Source organism: Papio anubis, chromosome 20 (genome assembly GCF_008728515.1).
Source record: "Papio anubis isolate 15944 chromosome 20, Panubis1.0, whole genome shotgun sequence".
NCBI lineage: Eukaryota > Metazoa > Chordata > Mammalia > Primates > Cercopithecidae > Papio > Papio anubis.
This window is the reverse complement of record NC_044995.1, coordinates 44,565,783-44,591,730: the sequence shown is the minus strand read 5'-3', so window position 1 is coordinate 44,591,730 and position 25,948 is coordinate 44,565,783. Positions and strand designations below refer to the sequence as shown.

General features: G+C 45.2%; 2 protein-coding genes across 2 annotated transcripts in view; one reads left to right on the top strand and one right to left on the bottom strand.

The window, feature by feature from the left end:
- The window catches only part of LOC101006089 (putative adhesion G protein-coupled receptor E4P), a 53,624-nt gene extending 52,042 nt beyond the window's left edge, over positions 1–1,582 (bottom strand). The window contains exon 1 of the mRNA XM_031660042.1: positions 1,488–1,582. The gene's annotated coding sequence lies outside the window, so the exon portion shown is untranslated. The remainder of the gene's footprint in view (positions 1–1,487) is intronic.
- Positions 1,583–21,827: 20,245 nt separating this feature from the next.
- On the top strand, positions 21,828–24,681 carry LOC101011637 (putative methyl-CpG-binding domain protein 3-like 5). The gene has a single exon (XM_021930603.2). It carries the CDS (start codon positions 23,819–23,821, stop codon positions 24,380–24,382), a length of 564 nt encoding a protein of 187 aa, XP_021786295.2. The 5' UTR covers positions 21,828–23,818; the 3' UTR covers positions 24,383–24,681.
- The last annotated feature ends 1,267 nt before the right edge of the window (positions 24,682–25,948 follow it).

Below are 25,948 nucleotides of genomic sequence, written 5' to 3'. Positions count from 1 at the left end.
GATAACTATAGTTAAGTGAATTAACATTTTCATTATCTCCTGTAGCTACCTTTTGTGTGTGTGCAAAAGTATCCAAAATTTAGTTTCTTAGCAAATTTCCACTTCATAATACAATATTAACTATTGTCCTCATGTTATACACCTGATCTCTGGACTTACTCATCACACATAGCTGCAATTTTGTGCCCTTTGACCTCTATCTCCCCGTTTCTCCTCTACTCCATCACCACCTCAGTAACCACCATTCTATTCTCTTGTTTCCATGTATTTGATGGTTTTTTGAGATTCCACGTATGTGTGAGATCATGCGGTATTTGTCTCTCTGTGACTGGTTTATTTCACTTAGGAAAACGTCCTTCAGGTTTATCCATGTTGTCACAAATGGCAGGATCTCCTTCTTTTTTAAGGCTGAATAATATTGTTAACGGCCAGGCACAGTGGCTCACGCCTGTAATCCCTGCACTTTGGGAGACCAAGGTGGGAGGATCACCTGAGGTCAGGAGTTCAAGACCAGCCTGGTCAACATGGTGAAACCCTGTCTTTACTAAAAATACAAAAATTAGTTGGGCATGGTGGCACATACCTGTAGTCCCACATACTCGGAAGGCTGAGGCAGGAGAATTGCATGAACCTGGGAGGCTGAAATTGCAGTGAGCCAAGATCATGCTACTGCACTCCAGCCTAGGTGACAGAGTGAGGCTCCATCTCAAAAAAAAAAAAAAAAATATATATATATATATATATACACACACACACACACATTATATATACACCCACATGTGTGTATATATATACACACACACAGAAATATATTTAAATATAAATATATATTTAACTAATGGTTCATTTTCTTCCCAGAAGTTTGATTTTAAAAATATTATTGATGAATTTGCTTCCATTAAAACCAGCAAAGAGCTGGGCATGGTGGTGTGCACCTGTATTCTCAGCTATTCAGGAGGCTGAGGTGGGAGAATGGCTTGAGCCCAGGAGGTCAAGGTTGCAGTGAGCCAAGATCGCACCACTGCACTCTAGCCTGGGAGACAGAGCAAAAACGTGACACCAAAAATAATAAAAAATAAAAAATAAATCTTACAAAAATGTAAAAACAAACAGGAAATTAAAATATTAATAATTTTGGTTTGGGGGATACATAAAACATTTATACAGTGTTTTATATTCTAATACACTTTCCAATTTTTCAGTATTTTTTCAACTAATGTTCTGGGAGGATAAGCGTATTGTACGTGGTCAATAAATATTCCTTCAGTAAATGGATCTGCATTTTCTTGCACACTATAAATTATTCAGATTATAAAAAGGCAAGTTTATTTCATGTTATGTGTATGGGATTAGAGAACCATGAAGTTTTTACTCCTTTCTCCCCCTAGTGGAGACAAATGATACCACAGGGATAAAAGAATGGCAAGTGTAGTTTGATGATACTAAGAAAAATCCCTGTTGTGGAGGTCGCAGCTTTATCTACTCACCTTAGAAACAGAGAGTTTGCTGGCCAGTCGCGGTGGCTCACGCCTGTAATCCCAGCACTTTAGGAGACAGAGGCGGGTGGATCACCTGAGGTCGGGAGTTCGAGGCCAGCCTGACCAAAATAGAGAAACCCCGTCTCTACTAACAATACAAAATCAGCCGGACATGGTGGCCTGTAATCCCAGTTACTTGGGAGGCTGAAGCAGGAGAATCACTTGAACCCGGGAAGTGAAGGTTGCAATGAGCCAAGATCGTGCCTTGACTAAGGCAACTATATCTTGTTTATTTATTCACCTTTTTCCAGTACAAGTTTAATATTCATTAAAGGAGTTTTTTTTTCGGGTGGGGGGGAGAATGGCGGCAGGTAGTAGGATCTGCTGAAGGCAAGAGCTTCACTGTGATGATGGAGCCCCGCACCTCGGGTTTCCCGCAGCCCAGGATCTGGTGGCAGACAATGCTCTCATCGCATCTTTGTTCCTGCAGGTGGGACGGGTCTGCTCCCATTTCCCTGCACATCAGGAGCGCCTAGACTCCGGGTGATCGGGAATAGCTCCCAGTATGGTCTTTTAGTTGGGGTCTCCTCCTGACCCATGTTAATCCATGAACTCCCCATGATGAGGGCTAGTGAGGCCCCTCCCTGGGAGTCAAGGACCAGAAATGTGGGTTTATGAGGCTGCTCTAGTTCTACGGAAATGAAACGGATCTCCTGTCATCATTCACACAGTATTAGTGTTGTCCTCAGCCCCACAAAAGTCTGTCCTGACAGATAACAGACCCCGGCCACCATGGTGTGGTGACAGTGACTCCCAACTCCACATGCCTCCACCGGGTCCATCAGACTTTGTCCCGGGAACAGTCTCGAGGCTGGGCAGAAGAGGAGCTCCTAATCAAGGGCTCAGCCAGCCCACGGTGAATCTGGTATCAAAGCCAGAGTCTGTTGTTTCCGCCGCTAAGCCTCCCTTGTAGGGAAGTTCTCTGCTTCAGAACCCTGTAGATAATTTTCCTGCTAGAAGCCCACTGCACGGAATATCCTATTTGCTGGAACTTTTGCCCCGGCCTCTACCAAGGAGGAGAATTCGAGGTGAAGTCGGATAGCCTCTCTCGAGCTGGCTTAATCCACCACCAGGAACAGCCTGTTCTGGGCCAGCCACGAGTCTGATGATCTCGCATGAAGGGCCTTCATCATATGGACCCTGTGCACAGACGCTGGAGGCTGCAGGTTCTGCTGTCTCTGTTGGGGACTCACAGCCATCTCGGTCCCAGTGAGTTCGTGCTGGGCCAGCTGCCTGACCCCTGGGTAAAGTTGCCCTATTGATGACCTTGAGGAGCCTACGATCATCAGTAAGGGTCTCCTCCGAGGCAGAAGTCGTCCCAAGGCCCCACAGCGTGGAGATCTCCCAGCTACACATCTCAGCTAGGAATGCCAACTGAGACTACTACCCCTACAAACTTTGCTAACGAGAAGCAAAAATGACACGGCTGGAGGTGTCTGCTGACATGTGAGGGCGACCTCTGGTCACTTCCATGCCAGGGACAACATTCGAGGCCAACTCCACTGTGGCTGCACCCAGGAGCCAGATGATGTCACCAGGAATCAACTCTCTCGGCCCCTTAGTTCTGCTGACTTCCCACTAAGTTGATGTCATTCTCAGGTGGGCTCTTCCTCCAAGGTAACAAGATGGCACCCAGAGCCCCAGCAGCCTAACGGAAATAGATCTTCTCCTCCCAGATGTTTCCAAGACAACGGCCTGACCTTTGGCCAGAGTGTGTCACATGAGCAGGCCTTAGCCAATCACGGTGGAAAAAGAAGATGGAATCTGCTGATTGGCCAGATTGAGGTCATGTGGCCACTGTCTCCATGGAAACTTGAGAGTGGCTTAGCTGTTTTTTCAGTTGGGAGACGGTGTGATGGCTGAGAGAGCAGGTTCAGTATGGAAAGGTCACTACAACTGGATATCCAACTGCAAAAGAAAGACCAGAAATGTGTTTATGAGGCGTTCTACCTCATAGGTAGAAGGCTGGACTCCTACCTCACAGGATATAGAAAAAATAAATAAAACAACAGCTAACAAGGGGCTAAAAAGTGCTAGTCTCCTGAAGTGTATGATACACAAACATCAACTCAAAATCGACCAGTGTTGTAAATACAAACGTTGAAACTAGAAAGCTATTAGAAGCAAAGGGTAATTTTTTATGACCCCTATCTAAAGTCATGAAAACCCATAGTGATTTTAGAGATTACACCAAATTACAAGCAAAAGAACAAAAAGTAGATACATTTCAGTTGACTCTTTATTTTGTACATTCTGAGTTTTGAAATATATGTAATAACCTGTATCCATCATCACTGTGTCATACAGAATGGTTTCACTGCCCTGAAAATCCCCTGTATTCCACGGCCTTAGAGGTCTGGTGGTGTGAGCCTCGTCATTGATGTTTTGGGTGGTGGGGAATGTAGGTGTGATTTTCAGTTATTATCCTCTGCTTTAGGTCAGAAAAGAGAGAAATTCCCCACCTAGACCCATGTTTTCATAAAACCATAAATAATGGAGGAACGCAATACTGCAGGTGAAGAAATGAATCGTCAGGATATATTGATCCGTGGAATTACCAAGGTAAAAAAAAAAAACAAAAAACAAACAAAACAAAAACAAAAACAAAAAACTAAGAAATAAGGAAGGAGATCACATTTTAGAACCCAACAATGCAGCTTGAATTCTGCATTGATCTTGAGCTACTCATTTGGACTTTCTGAATGCAGTGTGAATGTTTCTTCCCAAGCAATGGGGGACGCATGCACTTGCCGGTGCTTGTGCACACGGGATTGGCGTACAGATGTGTGCGGCCGCACAGGGAATGTTCTGCAGCTGCCCTGGGCCCTGGGTGTGTGAGGCGGCCCCCCTGCCATGTTGAACTTTAAAGGGTGTGATGCCGGAATGTTGTTGGCTGAGTCCTGATTAGCATGAGCCCTTCTGATCCTCTTACCTCACACCTTGCCTGGCATCAGTCCAAATGGCGTTTGTGCAAATGGCTTATTGACACGGGCTTGGGACCAAATCCACCCAAGAGGAGGGGTCCCTGGGGCCTTGCTATCCGTGGACTTGGATGAAATCATAGTGCCGGGGGGTGGAGAGGATGACCCTCAAACATGTTTTCCATCTCGTGTTTTTCTCCTAGATGCAGGACCCTAGATGCAGAGGGTCCAGATTCTTACAGGGGACTGGAGGAGGCTTGACTGAAAGGAATCAGGGCTGCGAGGGTGGGGGAGAGATTCGAGTAGTTTCTCCATTTCACAGCAATAATTCCTCCCCGCCCCCCCAACGCACACACATACACATACACACACATGATGTATGCATACCTGTCTGATTATTACAAGTTTCAACACTGCTCAGACTTCTGGTTTTGCAGCACTTCTAAGAGTATTGATGTTCCCATACAATTTTGTCTTCTTGTTCCTGAAGCTCCCCCTCCGTGTGTGCAATATGACTGATCCCAACTTCTTTTTCTTTCTCTTTCTTTTTCTTTCTTTCTTTCTTCCTTCCTTCCTTCCTTCCTTCCTTCCTTCCTTCCTTCCTTCCTTCCTTCCTTCCTTTTTCTCTCTCTCTCTCTTTCTTTCTTTCTTCTTCTTCTTTGCTTTTTGGGGGGGGGATGGGGTTTCGCTCTTGTTGCCCAGGCTGGAGTGCAGTGGCATGATCTTGGCTCACTGCAACCTCCTCCTCCTGAGATCAGGCGTTCCCTGCCTCAGCCTCCAGAGTAGCTGGGATTGCAGGTGCCCGCCACCACGCCTGGCTAATTTTTACATTTTCAGTAGAGGCAGGGTTTTACCATGTTGGCCAAGCTGGTCTGGAACTCCTGACCTCAGGTGACCCACCCGCCTCAGCCTCCCAAAGTGCTGGGATTACAGACGTGAGCCGCTGTGTCCAGTCTCCCACATTTCTTAAATGATCTGCATCATAAAATGTGGTGCTTTAATTATGCGCTACCTGGTTGTTCCTCATTTCCTGGACACCTATGAGTATTATCTCCCAAACTAGATTGCTTAGCTGTGTGGAGGCGTGCACCTCAAGGCATGTTCTTGCAAAAACCCACTTCCCCCATTCCCTTCCTGTGGTTAGAACGCTGGGTGCAAACAAGTAATTACTCTGTATTTGGCTAGGAATTATAATATAGGGCATTAGGTTCCCAGTACAAAAGGACTCCTTTTTTTTTTTTTTTTTTTTTTTGATACATGGTCTTGCTCTGTCTCCCAGGTTGGAGGGCAGTGGCACATCTTGGCTCACGGGGCAACCTCTGCCTCCTGGGTTAAAGCAATTCTCCTGCCTCAGCCTCCTGAGTAGCTGAGATTATAGGCGCCCGCCACCACACCGGGCTAATTTTGTATTTTTAAGGGAGACAGGATTTCACCATGTTGGCCAGACTGATCTCGAACTCCTGACTTCAGGTGATCCACCCGCCTCGGGCCCAGTTGGATTCATCTTTAAGGAACAAGTTAACCAAAAAGGAGGATCAAACATAATAAGCATACGTATTTTGTATATATGTAAAAATGTAAATGCACTAAACGATGCTAGGTAATGTTAACGGATATATGTGCTTTGTATATTAATACATGTTTAAATGTTATTAATATGTATTTGGATGTATATACTGTATGTGTATGAAATTCAGAATGGAAGTATATACACCGAATAAATAATGACATTTGCCTGCTCTGGGAAACAGGGAGGAGAGAAATTGGATTGTCTGGGGAGCCAACGGGAGACTACTTGTTTGTAAAATGTTATTTTTAAAAGACTCAAAGTAAATATAATGTCAGTAATTGTCCATTCTGGGTGATTGGAATGTAGATGTTTGATGTATTATAATTGCCTGATATAAAATGTAAAAAATAGGCTGGACGCAGTAACTCCTGCCTGTGTTCCCAGCACTTTGAGAGGCCGAGGCAGGTCGATCACCTAGGCCAGGAGTTCCAGACCAGCTTAGCCAACATGGTAAAACCCCGTCTCCACTTAAAATACAAAAATTAGCCAGGTGTGACGCATGAACTCGAATTTCGAATCGTTCGATCAAAATCATCGATCAATCAAATCTTGCTTGCGTCAGGAAAAACCACCAGAAAGAAGTTGGCATCAGTCATATTGCACACATGGAGGGGAAGCTTCAGGAGCAAGAAGACAAAAATAAAAGGGAACATCTTTGTTTCCTTTGAAGTGTCTGCAAAACCATAAGTCTGAGCAAAAGGGGAACTTGTGGCACCAGACAGGTGTGTGCATATATGTGTGTGTGTGCATATATCATGTGTGTATGCATATATAGTGTGTGTATATATTATGTGTGTATGCATATATCGTGTGTGCATATATCATGTGTGTATGCATATATCATGTGTGTGCATATATCATTACACATTTGTTAAAACAGAGTGTAAAAAATAGTGAGCTGAAATGTATCTGCTTTGTTTTTTTCTCATACTTTTGATGTCATCTCTAAAATCATTGTGGGTTTTTATGACATTAGATATGGCTCATAAAATATTACCCTTTGTTTGCTTCTAAAAGCTTTCTAGTTTCAAAGTTTATCTTGACGACACTGGTCGATTTTGAGTTGATGTTTGTGTATCATACACGGCAGTAGACTAGCACTTTCCGGCCCCTTGTTAGCTGTTGTTTCATTCATTTTTCTATATCCTGTGAGGTAGGAGTCCAAAGTCATTCTTTTGCAGTTGGATATCCAGTTGTAGTGACCTTTCGAGCCTGAACCACTTCTCTCAGGCATCACACCGTCTCCCAACTGAAAACAACAAAGCAATTCTCAAGTTTCCATGGAGACAGGGGCCACATGACCTCAATCTGGCCAATCAGCAGATCCTGTCCTCTTTGGCCACAGTGATTGGCTAAGGCCTGCTCATGTGACACACTCTGTGTCAAAGGTCAGGCCGTTGTCTTGGAAACATCTGGGAGGAGAAGATCTATTTCCGTTAGGCTGCTGGGGCTGCGAGTGCCATCTTGTCACCTTGGAGGAAGAGCCCACCTGGGAATGACATCAACTCAGAGGGAAGTCAGCAGAGCCAAGAGGCCAGGAGAGGTGATTCCTGGTGACATCATCCGGCTCCTGGGTGCAGCCACAGTGGAGTTGGCCACGAATGTTGTCCCTGGCATGGAAATGACCAGAGGTCACCCTCACATGTCAGCAGACACCTCCAGCCATGTCCTTCATGTTCCTCATTAGCAAAGTTTGTAGGGGTAGTAGTCTCAGTCGGCATTCCTAGCTGAGATGTGTAGCTGGGAGGTCTCCACGCTGCGGACCTTGGGATGACTTCTGCCTCTGAGGAGACCCTTACTGATGATCATAGGCTCCTCAAGGTCATCAGCCAGGGCAGCTTTGCAGAAGTCAAGGCAGCTGGCCCAGCACATTCTCACTGGGACCGAGATGGCTGTGGAGGTCACCCCAACAGGGCAGCAGGGCTCCTGCAGCCTCCAGCGTCTGTACCGCAGGGTCCATATGATGAAAGCCCTTCATCGCCCGAAGATCATCAGACTCCCGTGGCTGGCGCCCAGAAGAGACTCTTCCTAGTAGTGGATTAAGCCAGCTCGAGAGAGCTATCCGACTTCACCCTCGAATTCTCCTCCTTGAAGGGCGAAGTGGCCCGTGGCAAGTTCCAGCAAATAGGGTATTCCGTGCAGTGAGGCTTCTAGCAGGAAATTATCTACAGGGTTCTGAAGCCAGAGAACTTCCCTGAGGAGGCTCAGCACGACGCGGAAACAACAGACTCTGGCTTTGATACCAGATTCACCGTAGGCTGAAAGCTGAGGCCCTTCGGTGGGAGCTCCTCTTACGCAGCCTCGGAACTGTTCCCCGGGACAAAAGTACGATGGACCCCGGTGGGCATGTGGAGTTTGGGAGTCACTGTCTACACCATGGTGGCCAGGGCCTGCCATCTGTCGGACAGACTTTTGTGGGGCTGAGGACAACACTAATACTGTGTGAATGATGACAGGAGATCTCGTTTCTCATTTTCATAGAACTAGAACGCCTCATAAACACATTTCTGGTCCTTGACTCCAGGGAGAGGCCCTCACTAGCCCACATCATGGGGCGTTCATGGATTAACATGGGTCAGGAGGAGACCCCAACTAAGACCATACTGGGAGCTATTCCCCGATCACCCGGAGTCTGGAAAGCGCTCCTGATGTGCCCGGGAGATGAGGCAGACCACGTCCCATCCTTGCAGGAACAAAGATGTGATGATACCATTGTCTGCCACCAGATCCTGGGCTGCGGGAAACCCGAGGTGCGGAGCTCCATCATCACAGTGAAGCTCTTGCCTTCAGCAGATCCTACTACCTGCCGCCATTCTCCCCAACCCAAAAACTCCCACAATACAAAACCCGAAAATGGCACTATAAATAAGATATCATCACTAACAAACTCTGTATTTCTAAGGTGAATAACAAAGCCAGACCTCCACAAGGCATTTTTTTTTTTTTTTTTGAGATGGAGTTTTCACTTTGTCACCCAGGCTGGAGGAAATGGCTCGATCTCGCCTCACGCAACCTCCCTCTGGGTTCCAGCTTAAATTTTATTTGTATTTGGGGTTTTCTCCATGTTGGTCAGGCTGGTCTTGAACTTCCTAACTGTGGTGATCCACCTGTCTCGCCCTCCCAAAGTGTTGGGATTACAGGCATGAGCCACCACACCCAGTCATGCATTCTTCTTTAAACCATTGGCTGCTTAAGACTCTGCTATTTAATTTCTTTTTTTGTTTGTTTGTTTGTTTTTGTTTTTTTTTTTTGAGACGGAGTCTGCTTAGCTCCAGGCTGGAGTGGTGGCTGACTCAGCTCACTGTAGTTTCAGCCTGGGAGCCTTCACGCCGCTAGCTCAGTAGTTGGGACTACAGGCTCGCCACCTCGGCCTGCTAGCTTGCATGAGAGACGCAGCCACCCTGTTAGCCAGGATGGTCTCGGGATCTCCTGATCTGATTCACTCTGTCTTGCTCAAAGTGCTGGGATTACAGGCTTGAGCCAATCACTCTATATTTACTTACATCTTAACCTTCAGCATTCTTTTTATTGTGAATTTCCAGCTTCTTTCTAGAGCAATCATAGAAGATACTTTGTATCTTCAGTCAACAACATTCAGACATGTGGAAATTAAATAGCAGACTCATAAACAGCCACTTGCCGGGAAAGGCGAACAAAGCAGTACTGCAACCCGCAACCTTGGTGCATGCAGGTGACAACGAGGTTTGAGCGCCGAGACCAGCCTGGCCAACATGATAAAACCCTGTCTCTACTAAAATACAAAATTAGCTTCGGGCGTGGTGGCGATGTGCCTGTAATCCTGCCACCGGAGGCTGAGGCAGGAGAATTGCTTAAACCCGGGAGGCGGCCGGGTGAGCCGGTGATTCGCGCTGTACCGTTCAGCAAACAAAGGGAAACCATCTAAAACCAAAAATAATGCAGCGAGGAGAAAGAAAGAGAAAGAAAAGAAAAACCTAACTAAAAATCAATAATGGTAAACAGACATTGAGGTGTGCATGTAAAGGTCTCCCTTTGCCTCACTCTAAACCCACTTCTCACCACAAAACCATCCACTCCTTACACTTGTTGCCTTCAAATGCTTTTAATAAAGAACAGGGAAGTACAGTGTAAACAATTTTGAGAGCAGAAAGAGGACCAAAGATCCACTCTGGGGACACACACCCCCAACAGCTTCTCAGCCTCCTCCTGCAGTTCATCCACCTGTCAGCATTTCTGCCTGCCTGGCCAGCCTGTCTGCCTGCAAGGCCCCACACTTCTCCCTGGCTTTCTTCACCCTCCTCCTGGCCTGTCTCTGATATCTGTACGAAGCCACCATTCGGCCAGAGAGGGGCGGGAGCTGACAACCCACTCCTGGGTTGGCCCCCGCCACAGCTGAACCGCCCAGTGGTGGGCTCGGGCAGCCTGTGCACACGCCAGCTCTACTCCTGTCCAGAGATTCATCGGCCATCCCCCGGCAAGTAGGATACTGAAGATTCCTCCACTGCAGTGACTTGAACCTTCGCTTGGCTGCTGCAGGGCTGCAGGGCCTGCATTCTCCTCGTAGGCGAGAGTTGCTGTGGCTTCTCCAGGTGCCTCCCCTTTCTGCGTCTGACCTTGGTTGTCAGGATGAGACTCCGACCCTTGTCACCGGGCCTCGGGAAGATGCAGCTGGGTGAGTCTCACGGGGAGAGCAGACTCCTCGGAGCCTGCCTCCTCGGACTGGCCTTTGGCCATGTGGGATTTCTCGCTTCTTCTGTGGAAGCCCAGGGGTGATCATGTTTTGAGCTCTTAAAAAGAAAAGGCAAAAAAGAAAAGGTGAAATTTCAGGCCAAAATGGAGGCTGAGAAGGTCGTTCTGGGGCTTCTTCAGCTCAGTGGAATCTTCCCACCAGCCTCTCTTTCTGGGGAAATGTGCCCTACTGGCACCAGACATCCTCAGCACCCGTGAGAGGGGTTTGTTAAACCCAGATCTCTGGACCTGAACCCAAGTGAGTCTGTGGACCCGAGTCTGCATTTCTAAGTGCAGGATGCTGATGCTGCTGGCAGGTTCCAGGCACTGACACGGGTCCTGCACTCACCTGGATGCCAGTCAGCACTCTAAATGTCAAGGTCATGACCCAGGGCCAGTTCCACCTTGTCCCTTCCTCATCTCCCTGGACACCTCCCTTCTTCCCCTGCCACTGTCAGCTGCTACACACATGCTGGTGCCTCCTAACCTATCCCCAACAGGACACCGGGATCTCAGACTTCCCTGTGAACCAAGACCTCACACTTCTCTGTATCTCTTGCTGCTGTGCTTCAGGACACACCAGCATTTTCATAGCTCCTTGACTCCCTGGTCTCCAAAGAAATGGTGCCCTCGCCAACCCTTAAATACTCACTGCCACACCCGGATCCCATCTTCACCTGAGCGCCTCCTGCTCCTGAAGAAAAACCTCAGAAACACCATGTTCACTTTCTGTTTCTGATAAGCTCAATTAACTAGAGTTGTACCATGAGAGAATCTTTTGATGACATACTGGGAAAGATGATTAAGTTCTTCCTAAGATTTGAAATCCTTACTTGCTCTAACTCAATTAGAAGACTCTAGTCTCATAAAGCTGTTTCAGATACAGTCTTTATCAGGGCACTTTCTACTTTAAAGCCTTCGTTTCTGTCCTTCTCATTTCACTTCTGTTGTCCTGGCATTAAGATTAACACTACCCCTTTACACGACCTAAGATGTTCCCCTTTGGAGGGAAAATTATTTAGTCCCCTTAGTTGCAGGGCACCTGTGATGTGCCAAGCTGTACAGTAGAACCCCTGATCCAGAAGTAAACTTCATAAATCACCGTTCTGTTGATTTTCATCTTGGTGAGAAGGAAGACGTAATAAACACACTAAAAACAAATTTCTGATGGAATCGAAGCTATTATCCCCATATAGTTTCATGGGCAAAAATGAGAAGACTTTGAATATTATTCAACAAATATTAACACCTAAGGTATAACTTTCCACAACATCTGGTTTTAAGGACAACTCACTGCTAACTGTAAAGATGTTTTACAGAAAGAAAAAGGACACAAATGGACATTCTTGTGGTCGATAAAAATCCTGTACTCACCAGAACAGGTGGTCTTGGAAAAGAGGTGAACGCAGGCTTTCCCATAGCTGTAGAGTTTCTCCTGCTGACCCCACTCCTGAGATGCAGACAGCCCTTGGCTTGCTGGAAAATGCAGCGACTTCTGCATCTGGCTCCTCTTTTATAGAGAAAGGGAGTGATAACCCAATCAGTGGATAATCCACAAGGAACGCCCTGTCTCCACCCACTGGATTTGAGGCATTTCTAAATCTTTATACAGAAACCAATGTGGTGCTACCGACACAGAGTGTTAGTGGAAAAAGAATTTAATATGTGTGTGTGGCGGGGTGGTATTTGCAATTAATATCAGCATTTTAGATATGTTTCCTTTTCCTCCCCTTCTTTCAAATATCTCTGAAAGCATTCTATGGAAGTAAGAATGGAACTGTTGGCTGGGCGTGGTGGCTCACGCCTGTAATCCCAACACTTTGGGAGGCTGAGGCGGGCAGATCACCTGAGGTCAGGAGTTCGAGACCAGCCTCAACATGGAGAAACCCCGTCTCTACTAAAAATACAAAATTAGCCAGGTGTGCTGGTGCATGCCTGTCATCCCAGCTACTCGGGAGGCTGAGGCAGGAGAATCGCTTGAACCTGGGAGGCAGAGGTTGCAGTGAGCCGAGATCGCACCATTGCACTCCAGCCTGGGAGACAAAAGCGAAACTCTGTCTCAAAAAAAAAAAAAAAAAAAGACTGGAATTGTCCATGTACATAAATTTTCATGCACTATTTGATTTAATAACAAAAATTAAAGACCATTTAAATGTTCATCCAGAAAAAAATGCCCAACAACTTTCCAGTGTTGCTCACCCTGTGCTTTGGTTGGGATACCTGCTTTTGAACTGTCTTTCACTTTAGTAATCTAGACTTTTGCTAGGTTCAATTTCATCTTAATGTCTTCCTTTTTGGTTGTTGTTTGTTTTCTGAGATAGGGTCTCTGAGACAGTGTCACCCAGGCTGCAGTGCAGTGGCTCGATCATCGCTCACTGCAGCCTCGACCTTCTGAGCTCAAGAAATCCTCTCTCGTCAGCCTTCCAAGCAGCTGGGACCACAGGTACATGCCGCTCCACCCAGCTAATTTTTGTATTTTTTGTAGAGACAGGGTCTTGCCACGTTGCCCAGGCTCATCTCAAATTTCTAGGCTCAAGTGATCCTCCTTCCTCAGCTTCCCAAAGTGCTGGGATTACAGGTGTGAACCACCTCATCCTGCCAATTTCTTACATTCTTAATTGCTGTTCTAACTATAAGACACAATAAATAGTTTTAATTAAATAATAGGTTGAAAAGCAACTCCACACTGAATGAGAGACAAACTTTCCTTTCAATACAATAAAACTCAAAATGGCAAGGAGAAAAGTATAACTTGGATCACATTAAATTATATTAAGATTAAAAAGACTTAGTAAGAGCTCCCATTACTCAAGCTGGACACGGTGGCTCACACCTGTAATCCCAAGAGGCCAAGGTGAGCAGATCACCTGAGGTCGGGAGTTTGAGACCAGCCTGGCCAACATGGTGAAACCCTGTCTCTACAAAAAATACAAAAATTGATTGGGCGTGGTGACGGGCACCTGTAATCCCAGCTACTCAGGAGGCTGAGGCAGGAGAATGGTGTGAACCTGGGAGGTGGAGGTTGCAGTGAGCTGAGATTGCACCACTGCACTCCAGCCTGGGTGACAGAGTGAGACTCCATCTCAACAAAAAAAAAAAAAAAAGAGAAAGAAAAGAAAAGAAAAAAGAAAAACACCTAATAAATAAACAGACCTAATAAAAAAGAAATACAATCTCAACAGTCTTGGTCTATGTGGTTACTACTTAGTTTTGTTCTTATTATTTTTCATGATCTTTTCCTTGTATAAATCTTCCTGGTTTGATCTTTGGGGAGGCAGACAGATGCTGGCTAGGAAGTTTAAGACACAGTTAGCTTACATATTTATCACATTGTGGCTATTTCAACGTACTGATGCCTCCCCCAGCAAACTCCAACATACAGATACAATATCTGCACTCCAGCCTGGGCGACAGAGACTCCATCTAAAAAAAAAAAAAACACACACACACAGAAAAAAGAAAGATCTCCCATTAATCAAAATGCAGTGAGAAATGGGTGTTGGAAAATCATATTGGAAAATATATTTGCATGACATGCATCCAGTAAAGTACATCAAGCCAGAATACAGAATAGAAAGATGTCCATCAAATGAAAAAAATATATAAAAGATGTACATACAAAATGGGTGAAAAACTTCAGTAGGCACTACTGAAGACAGAATAAATAAACGGTCAATAAAATCCTGAACACATACCCAAATTCTGTTTGGCTTCAGATAAATGCTAATGAAAAATCACAATGAGATATTCATACACACTTCTGTTTGGCTAAAATGAAAAAACAGCAATGCCAAGTGCAGACAAGGCTATGGAGCAATCGTACCATTCATGTATAGCTAGTGAGAGTTTAAATGTATCCCAACCTGGATGTACATTGGAATCTCCTGGAGAGTTTGAAAAACTAATGGCAGCACCCACCCCTATACATTTGTATTCCACTGATGTTGGATGCAGCCTGGGGTACAGGAATTTTACAATCCCCCAAAGGCCAAAAGGACAGCCAGGGATGACACACCACTTCCCTGGGTGGTTTGGAGTCTATGGTTCTGAACCTTGGTTTGCAGAAAACACACCTGGGCACCTTCCAGACCAATGTCTCGGGATGCCTATGGGAGGGACCAGGAAATCAGAATTTATTTATTTATTTATTAATTTATTTATTTATTTATTTATTGAGACAGAGTCTCCCTCTATTGCCTTCTGCCTCTGTTGCCCAGGCTGGAGTGCAGTGGCACGCTCTAAGGTCACTGCAAGCTCCACCTCCCAGGTTTAAGCTATTCTCCTGCCTCAGCCTCCCAAGTAGCAGATATTACAGGCCTGAGACACCACACCCAACTAATTTTTTTTTCTTCTTTTTTTTTTTCTTGGAGACAGAGTCTCACTCTGTTGCCCAGGCTGGAGTGCAATGATGTGATCTCAGCTCACCTCAACCTCCACCTCCCAGGTTCAAGCGATTCTCCTGCCTCAGCCTCCCAAGTTCCAAGTAGCTGGGATTACAGGCCTCCGCCACCACACCTGGCTATTTTTGTATATTTTTTTTAGTACAGACGAGGTATCACCATGTCGGCCAGGCTGGTCTTGAACTCCCGACCTCAGGTGATCTGCCCACCTCAGCCTCCCAAAGTGCTAGGATTACAGGCATGAGCCACCATGCCCAGCCACACCCAGCTAATATTTGTATTCTTAGTAGAGTCAGGTTTTCATCATGTTGGCCAGGCTGGTCTTGTCCTGACCTCAAGTGATCTGCCCACCTCAGCCTCCCAAATGTAGGGTCCAGTCCCACAGCGTCAGTGGGTTTTTCTCCCTGTGTGCGGAGACAAGAGATTGTAGAAATAAAGACACAAGACAAAGAGATAAAAGAAAAGACAGCTGGGCCTGGGGGACCACTACCACCAAGACATGGAGACCGGTAGTGGCCCCGAATGCCAGGCTGCAGTTATATTTATTGGATACAAGACAAAGGGGCAGGGTAAGGAGTGTGAGCCATCTCCAATGATAGGTAAGATCACGTGGGTCACGTGTCCACTGGACAGGGGGCCCTTCCCTGCCTGGCAGCCAAGGCAGAGAGAAAGAGAGGAGGGAGAGAGAGAGACAGCTTACGCCATTATTTCTGCATATCAGAGACTTTTAATACTTTCACTAATTTGCTACTGTTATCTAAAAGGCAGAGCCAGGTGTACAGCATGGAACATGAAGGCAGACTAGGAGCATGACCACTGAAGCACAGCATCACAGGGAGACGGTTGGGTCTCCGGATAACCTGCGGGCAGGCCTGACTGATGTCAGGCCCTCCACAAAAGGTGGAGGAGTAGAGTCTTCTCTGAACTCCTCCGGGGAAAGGGGGACTCCCTTTCCTTGTCTTCCCTGTCTGCTAAGTAGCGGGTGCTTTTCCTTGACACTGACGCTACTGCTAGACCACGGTCCGCTTGGCAACGGGCATCTTCCCAGATGCTGGCGTTACCACTAGACCAAGGAGCCCTCTGGTGGCCCTGCCTGGGCATAACAGAAGGCTCACACTCCTGTCTTCTGGTCACTTCTCACTATGTCCCCTCAGCCCCTATCTCTGTATGGCCTGGTTTCTCCTAGGTTATGATTATAGAGCGAGGATTATCATAATATTGGAGTAAAGAGTAATTGCTACAAACCAATGATTAATGATATTCATACATAATCATATCTATGATCTGTATCTAGTATAACTATTCTTATTTTATGTATTTTATTATACTGGAACAGCTCGTGCCCTCGATCTCTTGCCTTAGCACCTGGGTGACTTGCCGCCCACACCCAACAGAATTTATTGTTATTATTATTTTTAAGAACCCCAAGTCCTGCCCAGGCAGAGTGGTTTACGCCTGTTATCCCAGCACTTTGGGAGGCCGAGGCGGACAGATCATTTGAGATCAGGCGTTTGCGACCAGCCTGGCCGAGTTGGTGAAACCCCATCTCTACTAAAAATACAAAAATTAGGCTGGGCGCAGTGGCTCACTCCTGTAATCCCAGCACTTTGGGAGGCCAAGGTGGGGGGATCACTTGAGGCCAGGAGTTCAAGAGCAGCCCGGCCAACATGGTGAAACCTCATCTCTACTAAAAATACAAAAATTAGCTGGGCGTGGTGGTGGGCGCTGTAATCCCAGGTACTCAGGAGGCTGAGACAGGAGAATTGCTTGAACCCGGGAGGCAGAGGTTGTAGTGAGCCGAGATCGCACCACTGCACTCCAGCCTGCCTGACAGAGCGAGACTCTGTTTCAAAAAAAAAAAAATACAAAATTTAGCTAGGCTTGGTGGCGGGCACCTGTAATAACAGTGACTTGAGAGGCTGAGGCAGCAGAATTGCTTGAATCCAGGAGGTGGAATTTGCAGTGAGCTGAGATCATGCCACGGCACTACAGCCTGGGTGACAGAGGCAGTCTCTATCTCAAAAAAAAAAAAAAGAACTCCAAGTCCTTCAATTGTAAGTCAAGAAGAGGACATTTCTGTCATTTCAGGGTGTCTCAGGTTTTGCAGCACATCACAGTAAAATTTAAAAGGATTGGTGTCTGGATCCCAGGCAGGATCACTTGTATCTGTATAATAGTTTGCTGAGGTGCTGAGGGAGGCTTCAGTACCTTGAAATTGCCCTATGTGATAAAATATGTAAGCTAATTGTGTCTTTTATTCTCTTTTAGGGGGACGGGGTCTCGCTGTCACCCAGGCTGGAGTGCAGTGGCACAATCTCGGCTCACTGCAAGCTCCGTCTCCTGGGTTCACGCCATTCTCCTGCCTCAGCCTCCTGAGTAGCTGGGACTACAGGCCCCCGAGACCACACCCAGCTATTTTTTTTTCGTATTTTTTAGCAGAGATGGGGTTTCACCGTGTTAGCCAGAATGATCTCGATCTCCTGACCTCGTGCTCCTCCCACCTTGGCCTCCCAAAGTGCTGAAATTACAGGCGTGAGCCACTGTGCCCAGCCCTAATTGTGTCTTAAACTTCCTAGTCCCAGGTCCAAATTGGCAAACTCGCCAGCGTCTGTCTGCATCCCCAAAGATCAAACCAGGAAGATTTATACAAGGAAAATATCATGAAAAATCATTAAAAAAAAACTTGAGTAGTCACTGCAGAGACCAAGGCTGCCGAGATTGTATTTTTTTTTTTTTTGGTCTGTTTATTTATTAAGTGTTGCATGTTGATTTGTTTGTTTCTTCTGAGACAAAGTCTTTCTCACTGTCACACAGGCTGGAGTGCAGTGGCATGATCTCAGATCACTGCAACCTCCACCTCCCGGGTTCAAGGCATTCGTGTACCTCAGCCCCCCAAGTAGCTAGGACTACAGGTGTGCACCACCATGCCTGGCTTATTTTTGTATTTTAGTAGAGACGGAGTTTCATCATGTTGTCCAGGCTGGTCTCGAACTCCTGGCCTCAAGTGATCTGCCTGTCAAAGTGCTGCGATTAGAGGCAGGAGCCACTGCACCCAGCCATGTTTTGTTTTTAATTGTATATATTTAAGGCATACATAATGTTTTGATACACATATATGTAGCAAAATGATTATTACAATGAAGCAAAGGAACATATCTGTCTCCTGACATATTTACCTTTGTGTATGTGTGTATACAAAGAGTAGCTGAGATCTACTCTTTCGGCAAATTCCAGTATACAAGGCGGTATTCCTGAGGTTGCTTTTATGGGGTGGAAGTTTGCTACAGATTGGCCTTAAGCAGGAGTTGGTATCTCAGTCTCTTTTCCTCAATTGTTATTGGCATAGAACTTACAAAGAGCAAAGTGCAAAAAATCAAACACATACGTGTTCATGAACTTTCACAAACTGAACACACTCATGTGCACAGCACTGAAATCAACCAACAGAATAGCGGATTCATCCCCAGTTGCCTTTTCCTGCCACCCTGTCCTGCCTCCCACAAGGGCACCCTGTGTTGTAACAGCACCTAGGATTAGTTTGACTGGTTTTTGTTTCACGTCTAGGGAACCACATTGTATGGACAGTCTTGGGTGTGGATTAACCTCAGCTTTGAGAGATCAAAGGTTAAGGATGTGCTGATAGTCATTTGTGAGTTCTGATTGCTGTGAGGTGATCCGCTGGGTGCAGACGCCCCAGTATTTATTCATTTTCCTGCTGTTCATTGGTTGGTTTCTGACAATCCACGCACCTCAGCCTCCTAAAGTGCTGGGATTACAGGCGTGAGTCATTGTGCCCAGCCTACAGCTTTTGTTTTTGAGACAGGGTCTTGCTGTGTCACCCAGGCTGGAGTGCAGTAGCTCAGTCATAACTCACTACAGCCTTGATCTCCTGGGCTCAAGTGATCCTCCCACTTCAGCCTCCTAAGTAGTTTGGACTACAAGCATACATCACCATGCCTGACAATATTTATTTTTTATTTTTTGTAGAGATAAGGTCTTCCTTGTTGTCAGACTACTGAGCTCAAGCGATCCTCCCACCTCTGCCTCCCAAAATGCTGGGATTACAGGTGTAAACCACCGTACCTGGCCCTGTACAGCTTTAATAGATGTTTCCATATAGTTTTCCAAAGTGGTTATTCCAATTTAAACTCCCACAATCCTTACAGGAAAGACTGGTCCCTCCATAGTCTAGTCAGCACTTACGTGGTGTTTCTGTGTTTTTCCCTTTAGCTAAGCTGATGTCTGTATAATAATAATATCTCATGGTAATTTTTATTTTTTTAGCATTTCCCTGAAGCTAAAGGGGTTACACATTTGCTCAAATTTTGCTGGTCATTTAGGCTGGGCGCGGTGGCTCATGCCTGTAATCTCAGCACTTTGGGAGGCCAAGGCGGGTGGATCACTTGAGGTCAGGAGTTCAAGACCAGCCTGGGCAACAAGCTAAAAACCCAGTTTCTACTCAAAATACAAACATTAGCTGGATGTGGTGGTTGGAGCCTGTAATCCCACCTACTCAGGAGGCTGAGGCAGGAGAATCGCTTGAACCCAGAAGGCAGAGGTTGCAGTGAGCCAAGATCATGCCACTATACTCCAGCCTGGGTGACAGAGCAAGACTCCACCTCAAAATAACAATAACAATAATAATAATAATTTTTTACGGTCACTTGTTTATATTCTTTTGTGTAGGATTCATTCGAGTCTTTCACCCAGTTTCAAGTGTGTTTTCATTATTTTTCTCTGTTTGTTTGACATTATTCGTTATATACTCTGGCCTTGATGCATTTTCCTGGGGGTACAGAATCAAAACCTCTTCCCCCCCTCTCATTTTCCGCCCTTTCTCTCTTACTGATGTATTTTAATGAATAGTTGCTCTTAATGTATCTTCATTGGTTCACATTTGAATTTTCTCCTTTCTATTTAGAGTTTTATTGTATCAAGAAGAAATACTGTCTCCTCATTGACTGTGAAGCTGTTCTTCCACCTAGTTTTTAATTAAAGCTATTTACTGTGCTTTATATTTAGGACTGAAACTAAGAATATAAGAAATTAGGCCAGGCACGGTGGCTCACACCTGTAATCCTATCACTTTGAGAGGCCAAGGCAGGTGAGTCACTTGAGGTCAGGAGTTGAAGACCACCCTGGCCAACATGGCAAAACCCCGTCTCTACAAAAAATACAAAAATAAGCTGGGTGTGATGGCGTGTGCCTGTAGTCCCAGCTACTTGGGAGGCTGAAGCAGGAGAATTGCTTGAACCTGGGAGGTGGAGGTTGCAGTGAGCCAAGATCATACCACTGCTATTCAGCCTGGGTGACAGAGTGAGACCCTGTCTCAAGAGAAAGGAAAGAAAGAAGGAAGGAAGGAAGGAAGGAAGGAAGGAAGGAAGGAAGGAAGGAAGGAGGGAAGGAAAAGGATAGGAAAGGAAAGGAAAGGAAGAAAGAAAGAAGGAAAAGAAATTAAAATGAGATTGAACCTAGAAAAAACGTAGATTAGCAAAGTTCTGAAAAAGTTCTAGAAAAAACTCTGGATTAGCAGAGTTCAACAGCAAATATTTCCACCAAAGCACAAGATGAACAACGCTGGAAAATTCAGAGACAAGTGGGATGTGATTAAAAGAAAAGTAGAGAGAACTTGGAGAAGAATGGATATCAGAAGTGAAGGATACACATGCACCTTCCAAACTGATGAAAGACATCAAGCCACAGATGCAATTAACCCCACACCCTCTAGGCAAAGGAAATACACAGGAAGCAATAATGAGCTACACTGTGGCCTACAAACCAACGACAATGAGAAAGAGTTTAGAGAATGCGGAAACCAAAGAAGCAAGGAAAAGCCTGACAGCTGACATCTCAACACACATAAAATGAGATAGACATCAGTGGAGCACCGTTTCTAACATGCTAAAAGAAATTTGTCAAGCCAGACACCTATACCCAACAGCAATATTGCCCCCAAATAAAGATGCCTAAATAAAGGTGTAAAGGAAAACAATTAGTTGTTAGCAGCATTGAATTAGAAAAGAAAATACTAGAATGAATTCTCAAGTCCACAGGGAAATAATCCCAGATTGAATGCCAGAAATGCAGAAAGAATAAATATGAACGGACAAGATAATCTGTAGGTAAGCATTAGCGCATATTGCTTTACGTAGAATTAATATGCATGACAATGGTAATACAAAAGTCAGAAAAAGCTAAAAAGAGAAAAGTGTTCTAAAGTATTAGCATTTTGTGGGGGGGTTCAAGTAAGTAATTGTGTCAGAGTATATGATTTAATTATTAGTATAACTACACAGATTTGTATGGCTGTAAGTAGCAAGTTCATAGAGAGAACAATAAAATAATAAACATATTTAATTCAAAGTCAGCCAAGTAAAGGCAAAAGGAACATTCATTAATCGGTTAAGTCAAAACTTAGGAAAAATGAGACGATTGAAACAATTTCAAATGTACTGGTAATTATATTAAATGTAAATGCACAAAATAGAATTTTTTTTTTTTTTGAGATGGAGTCTCACTCTGTCGTCCATGCTGAACTGCAGTGGCGTGATCTCGGCTCACTGCAACCTCTCCCTCCCAGTTTCAAGCGATTCTCCTGCTTCAGCCTCCCGAGTAGCTGGGATTACAGGCATGTGCCACCACGCCCGAGTAATTTTTGTCTTTTTAGTAGAAACGGGGTTTCACTATGTTGGCCAAGCTGGTCTTGAACTCCTGACCTCAGGTGATCTACCTGCCTCGGTCTCCCAAAGTGCTGGGATTAAAGGCGTGAGCCACCTCACCCAGCCAAAGTAGTAATTTCTTTGCAACAACTGTGTGACATATTCTATAGGATTGTGAATAAAAGTTTTGGGCTTTCTTTTCTTGAAGAACATTTAAATGGTCTTTAGTTTTTGTTATTAAATCAAATATTACATGAACATTTATGTACATAGACAATTCCATTTCTATTTCTATAGAAAGTATTCAGAGATGTTTGGAAGACTGGGAGAAAAAGGAAACATATCTAAAATGCTGATATTAACTGCAAATACCATCCTGCCACACGCACACACTTATTAAATTCTTTATCTACTAACACTCTGTCTAGGTAACACATTGGTTTCTGTATAAAGATTTAGAAATGCCTCAAATCCAATGGGCGGAGACAGGGTGTTCCCTGTGGATTATCCACTGATTGGGTTATCACTCCCTTTCTGTATAAAAAGGGGAACCAGAGGCAGAAGTCACTGCATTTGCCAGCAAGCCAAGGGCTGTCTGCATCTCAAGAGTGGGGTCAGAAAGAGAAACTCTACAGCTATGGGAGAGCCTGCGTTCACCTCTTTTCCAAGACCACCTGTTCTGGTGAGTACGGGATTTTTATCGACCACAAGAATGTCCATTTGTGTCCTTTTTCTTTCTGTAAAACATCTTTACAGTTAGCAGTGAGTTGTTCTTAAAACTAGATGTTGTGGAAAGTTATACCTTAGGTGTTAATATTTGTTGAATAATATTCAAAGTCTTCTCATTTTTGCCCATGAAACTATATGGGGATAATAGCTTCGATTCCATCAGAAATTTGTTTTTAGTGTGTTTATTACGTCTTCCTTCTCACCAAGATGAAAATCAACAGAACGGTGATTTATGAAGTTTACTTCTGGATCAGGGGTTCTACTGTACAGCTTGGCACATCACAGGTGCCCTGCAACTAAGGGGACTAAATAATTTTCCCTCCAAAGGGGAACATCTTAGGTCGTGTAAAGGGGTAGTGTTAATCTTAATGCCAGGACAACAGAAGTGAAATGAGAAGGACAGAAACGAAGGCTTTAAAGTAGAAAGTGCCCTGATAAAGACTGTATCTGAAACAGCTTTATGAGACTGGAGTCTTCTAATTGAGTTAGAGCAAGAAAGGATTTCAAATCTTAGGAAGAACTTAATCATCTTTCCCAGTATGTCATCAAAAGATTCTCTCATGGTACAACTCTGGTTAATGGAGCTTATCAGAAACAGAAAGTGAACATGGTGTTTCTGAGGTTTTTCTTCAGGAGCAGGAGGCGCTCAGGTGAAGATGGGATCTGGGTGTGGCAGTGAGTATTTAAGGGTTGGCGAGGGCACCATTTCTTTGGAGACCAGGGAGTCAAGGAGCTATGAAAATGCTGGTGTGTCCTGAAGCACAGCAGCAAGAGATACAGAGAAATGTGAGGTCTTGGTTCACAGGGAAGTCTGGGATCCCGGTGTCCTGTTGGGGATAGGTTAGGAGGCATCAGCATGTGTGTAGCTGACAGTGGCAGGGAAGAGAAGAGAGGGGTGTCCTCCGAGGAGGATGAGGAGGGACAAGGTCTGGAACTGGCCCTGGGTCATGACCTTGAGCATTTAGTCCTTGACTGGCATCAGCCCGATGAGGTCCCAGGACCCCGTGTCAGTGCCTGGAACTCCTGCCAGCAGCATCAGCATCACACGCAGAAATGCAGACTCTCGGGTCCACCCCAGACTCACTTGGGTTCAGGTCCAGAGATCTGAGTTTAACAAACCCTGCGGGTGCTGAGGATGTACGGTGCCATTTGAGACACATTTCCCCAGAAAGAGAGGCTGGTGGGAAGAGTCCACTGAGCTGAGAGAAGCCCCCCAGAGCTGACCTTCTCCAGCCTCCATTTGGCTGAAATTTCACCTTTTCTTTTCTTTTGAAAGGGGAAGCTCAAAAGAAACATGATGCCCTGGGCTTTACAGAAGAAACGAGAAATCCACATGGCCAAGGCCCAACGGAGACGAGCTGCGAGGTCTGCTCTCCCCATGAGACTCACCAGCTGCATCTTCCCGAGGCCGGTGACAAGGATCAGGTCTCATCCTGACAACCAGGTCAGACGCAGAAAAGGGGAGGAGCACCTGGAGAAGCCACAGCAACTCTGCGCCTACCGGAGAATGCAGGCCCTGCAGCCCTGCAGCAGCCAAGGCGAAGGTTCAAGTCCACTGCAATTGGAGGACGTCTTCAGTATCCTCGCACCGGGGATGGCCGATGAATCTCTGGACAGGAGTAGAGCTGAGCGTGTGCACAGGCTGCCCGAGCCCACCACTGGGCAGTTTCCAGCTGTGGCAGGGGGGCCAACCCCAGGAGTGGGTTGTCAGCTCCCACCGCCCCTCTCTGGCCAATTGGTGACTCGTACAGATATCCAGAGACAGGCCAGGAGGGTGAAGAAAGCCAGGGAGAGATTGGCCAGGGCCTTGCAGGCAGACAGGCTGGCCAGGCAGGCAGAAATGCTGACGGGTAGATGAAGTGCAGTCCTGGGTTTTGCATCCCTTTCTTTTAATGCTCATCCTCTTTCCTACTCTGAATTTTCCTTCCCCAGCTGTTGTTTATTAAAAGTATTTGAAAGGCAACAAGTGTAAGGAGTGGATGGTTTTGTGGTGAGAAATTGGGTTTTATGGGATGAGGAGGGAAACCTTTACATGTCGTTGTACACCTCAGTTTCTGTTTACCATGATTTTAATGAGTTGTGGGTTTGTTTGTTTGTTTTGAGATGGAGTCTCGCTCTGTTGTCCAGACTGAAGTGCAATGATGCGATCTCAGCTCACCGCAACCTCCGCTTCCCAGGTTCAAGTGATTCTCCTGCCTCAGCTTCCCCAGTAGCTGGGATTCCAGGCACCCGCCACCATGCCCAGCTATTTTTTGTATTTTTAGTAGAGATGGGGTTTCACCATGCTGGCCAGGCTGGTCTTGAACTGCTGACCTCAGGCAATCTGCCCACCTTGGCCTCCCAAAGTACTGGGATTACAGGCATGAGCCATGGTGCCCAGCCATTAATTAGTTTTTATATTACATTCTAATTTAATCTTTGGCCTGGTGCTGTGGCTGATGCCTATAGTCCCAGCACTTTGGGAGGTGGAGGAGGGCAGATCATCTGAGGTCAGGAGTTCGGGACCAGCCTGGCCAATATGGCGAAACCCCATCTCTACTAAAAATACAATAATTAGCCAGGCGTGGTGGCGGGCGCCTGTAATTTCAGCTACTCGGGAGGCTGAAGCAAGAGAATCCCTTGAACCCAGGAGGCAGAGGTTGCAGTGAGCCAAGATCGTGCCACTGTACTCCAGCCTTGGTGAGACTTTGTCTCAAAAAAAAAAACAAATTATAATTTCAAATGAAATCCTTAAAAAATGAAATTAAATTATGTAAGTTTAAATGAAATGAATACATTACATAATTTATTAAAAATTTACTACATTTTCATTTTTAAATTAAGTTTCTTTTTTTAAAATTTTCAGGCCGGGTGCAGTGGCTCAAGCCTGTAATCCCAGCACTTTGGGAGGCCGAGACGGGTGGATCACGAGGTCAGGAGATCGAGACCTTCCTGGCTAACACGGTGAAACCCCGTCTCTACTAAGAAATACAAAAAACTAGCCGGGCGAGGTGGCGGGCGCCTGTAGTCCCAGCTACTCGGGAGGCTGAGGCCGGAGAATGGCATGAACCCGGGAGGCGGAGCTTGCAGTGAGCTGAGATCCGGCCACTGCACTCCAGCCTGGGCAAGAGAGTGAGACTCTGTCTCAAAAAAAAAAAAAAAAAAAAAAATTTCGATTTGGGGGTACATGTAATATAATATATAAATCATATATAATATAAAATTATATTTAAATATAATATAATATAAATTATATTTATATATTTTATATATTTATATATTATTATATATAAATTATATATTATACAAGTATATATAATTTATGCATAATATAATTATACAATTCAAAAAATGTAATTATATATTAAATATATGTAAGTTATATAATATATAATGTATAATGTATATATAATTTATACTATAAAATTATATTATGTATTATATA

Excerpts from the sequence above, each read along its gene's own strand:
- LOC101011637 (XM_021930603.2), top strand. The coding sequence starts at position 23,819 with ATGATGCCCTGGGCTTTACAGAAGAAACGAGAAATCCACATGGCCAAG.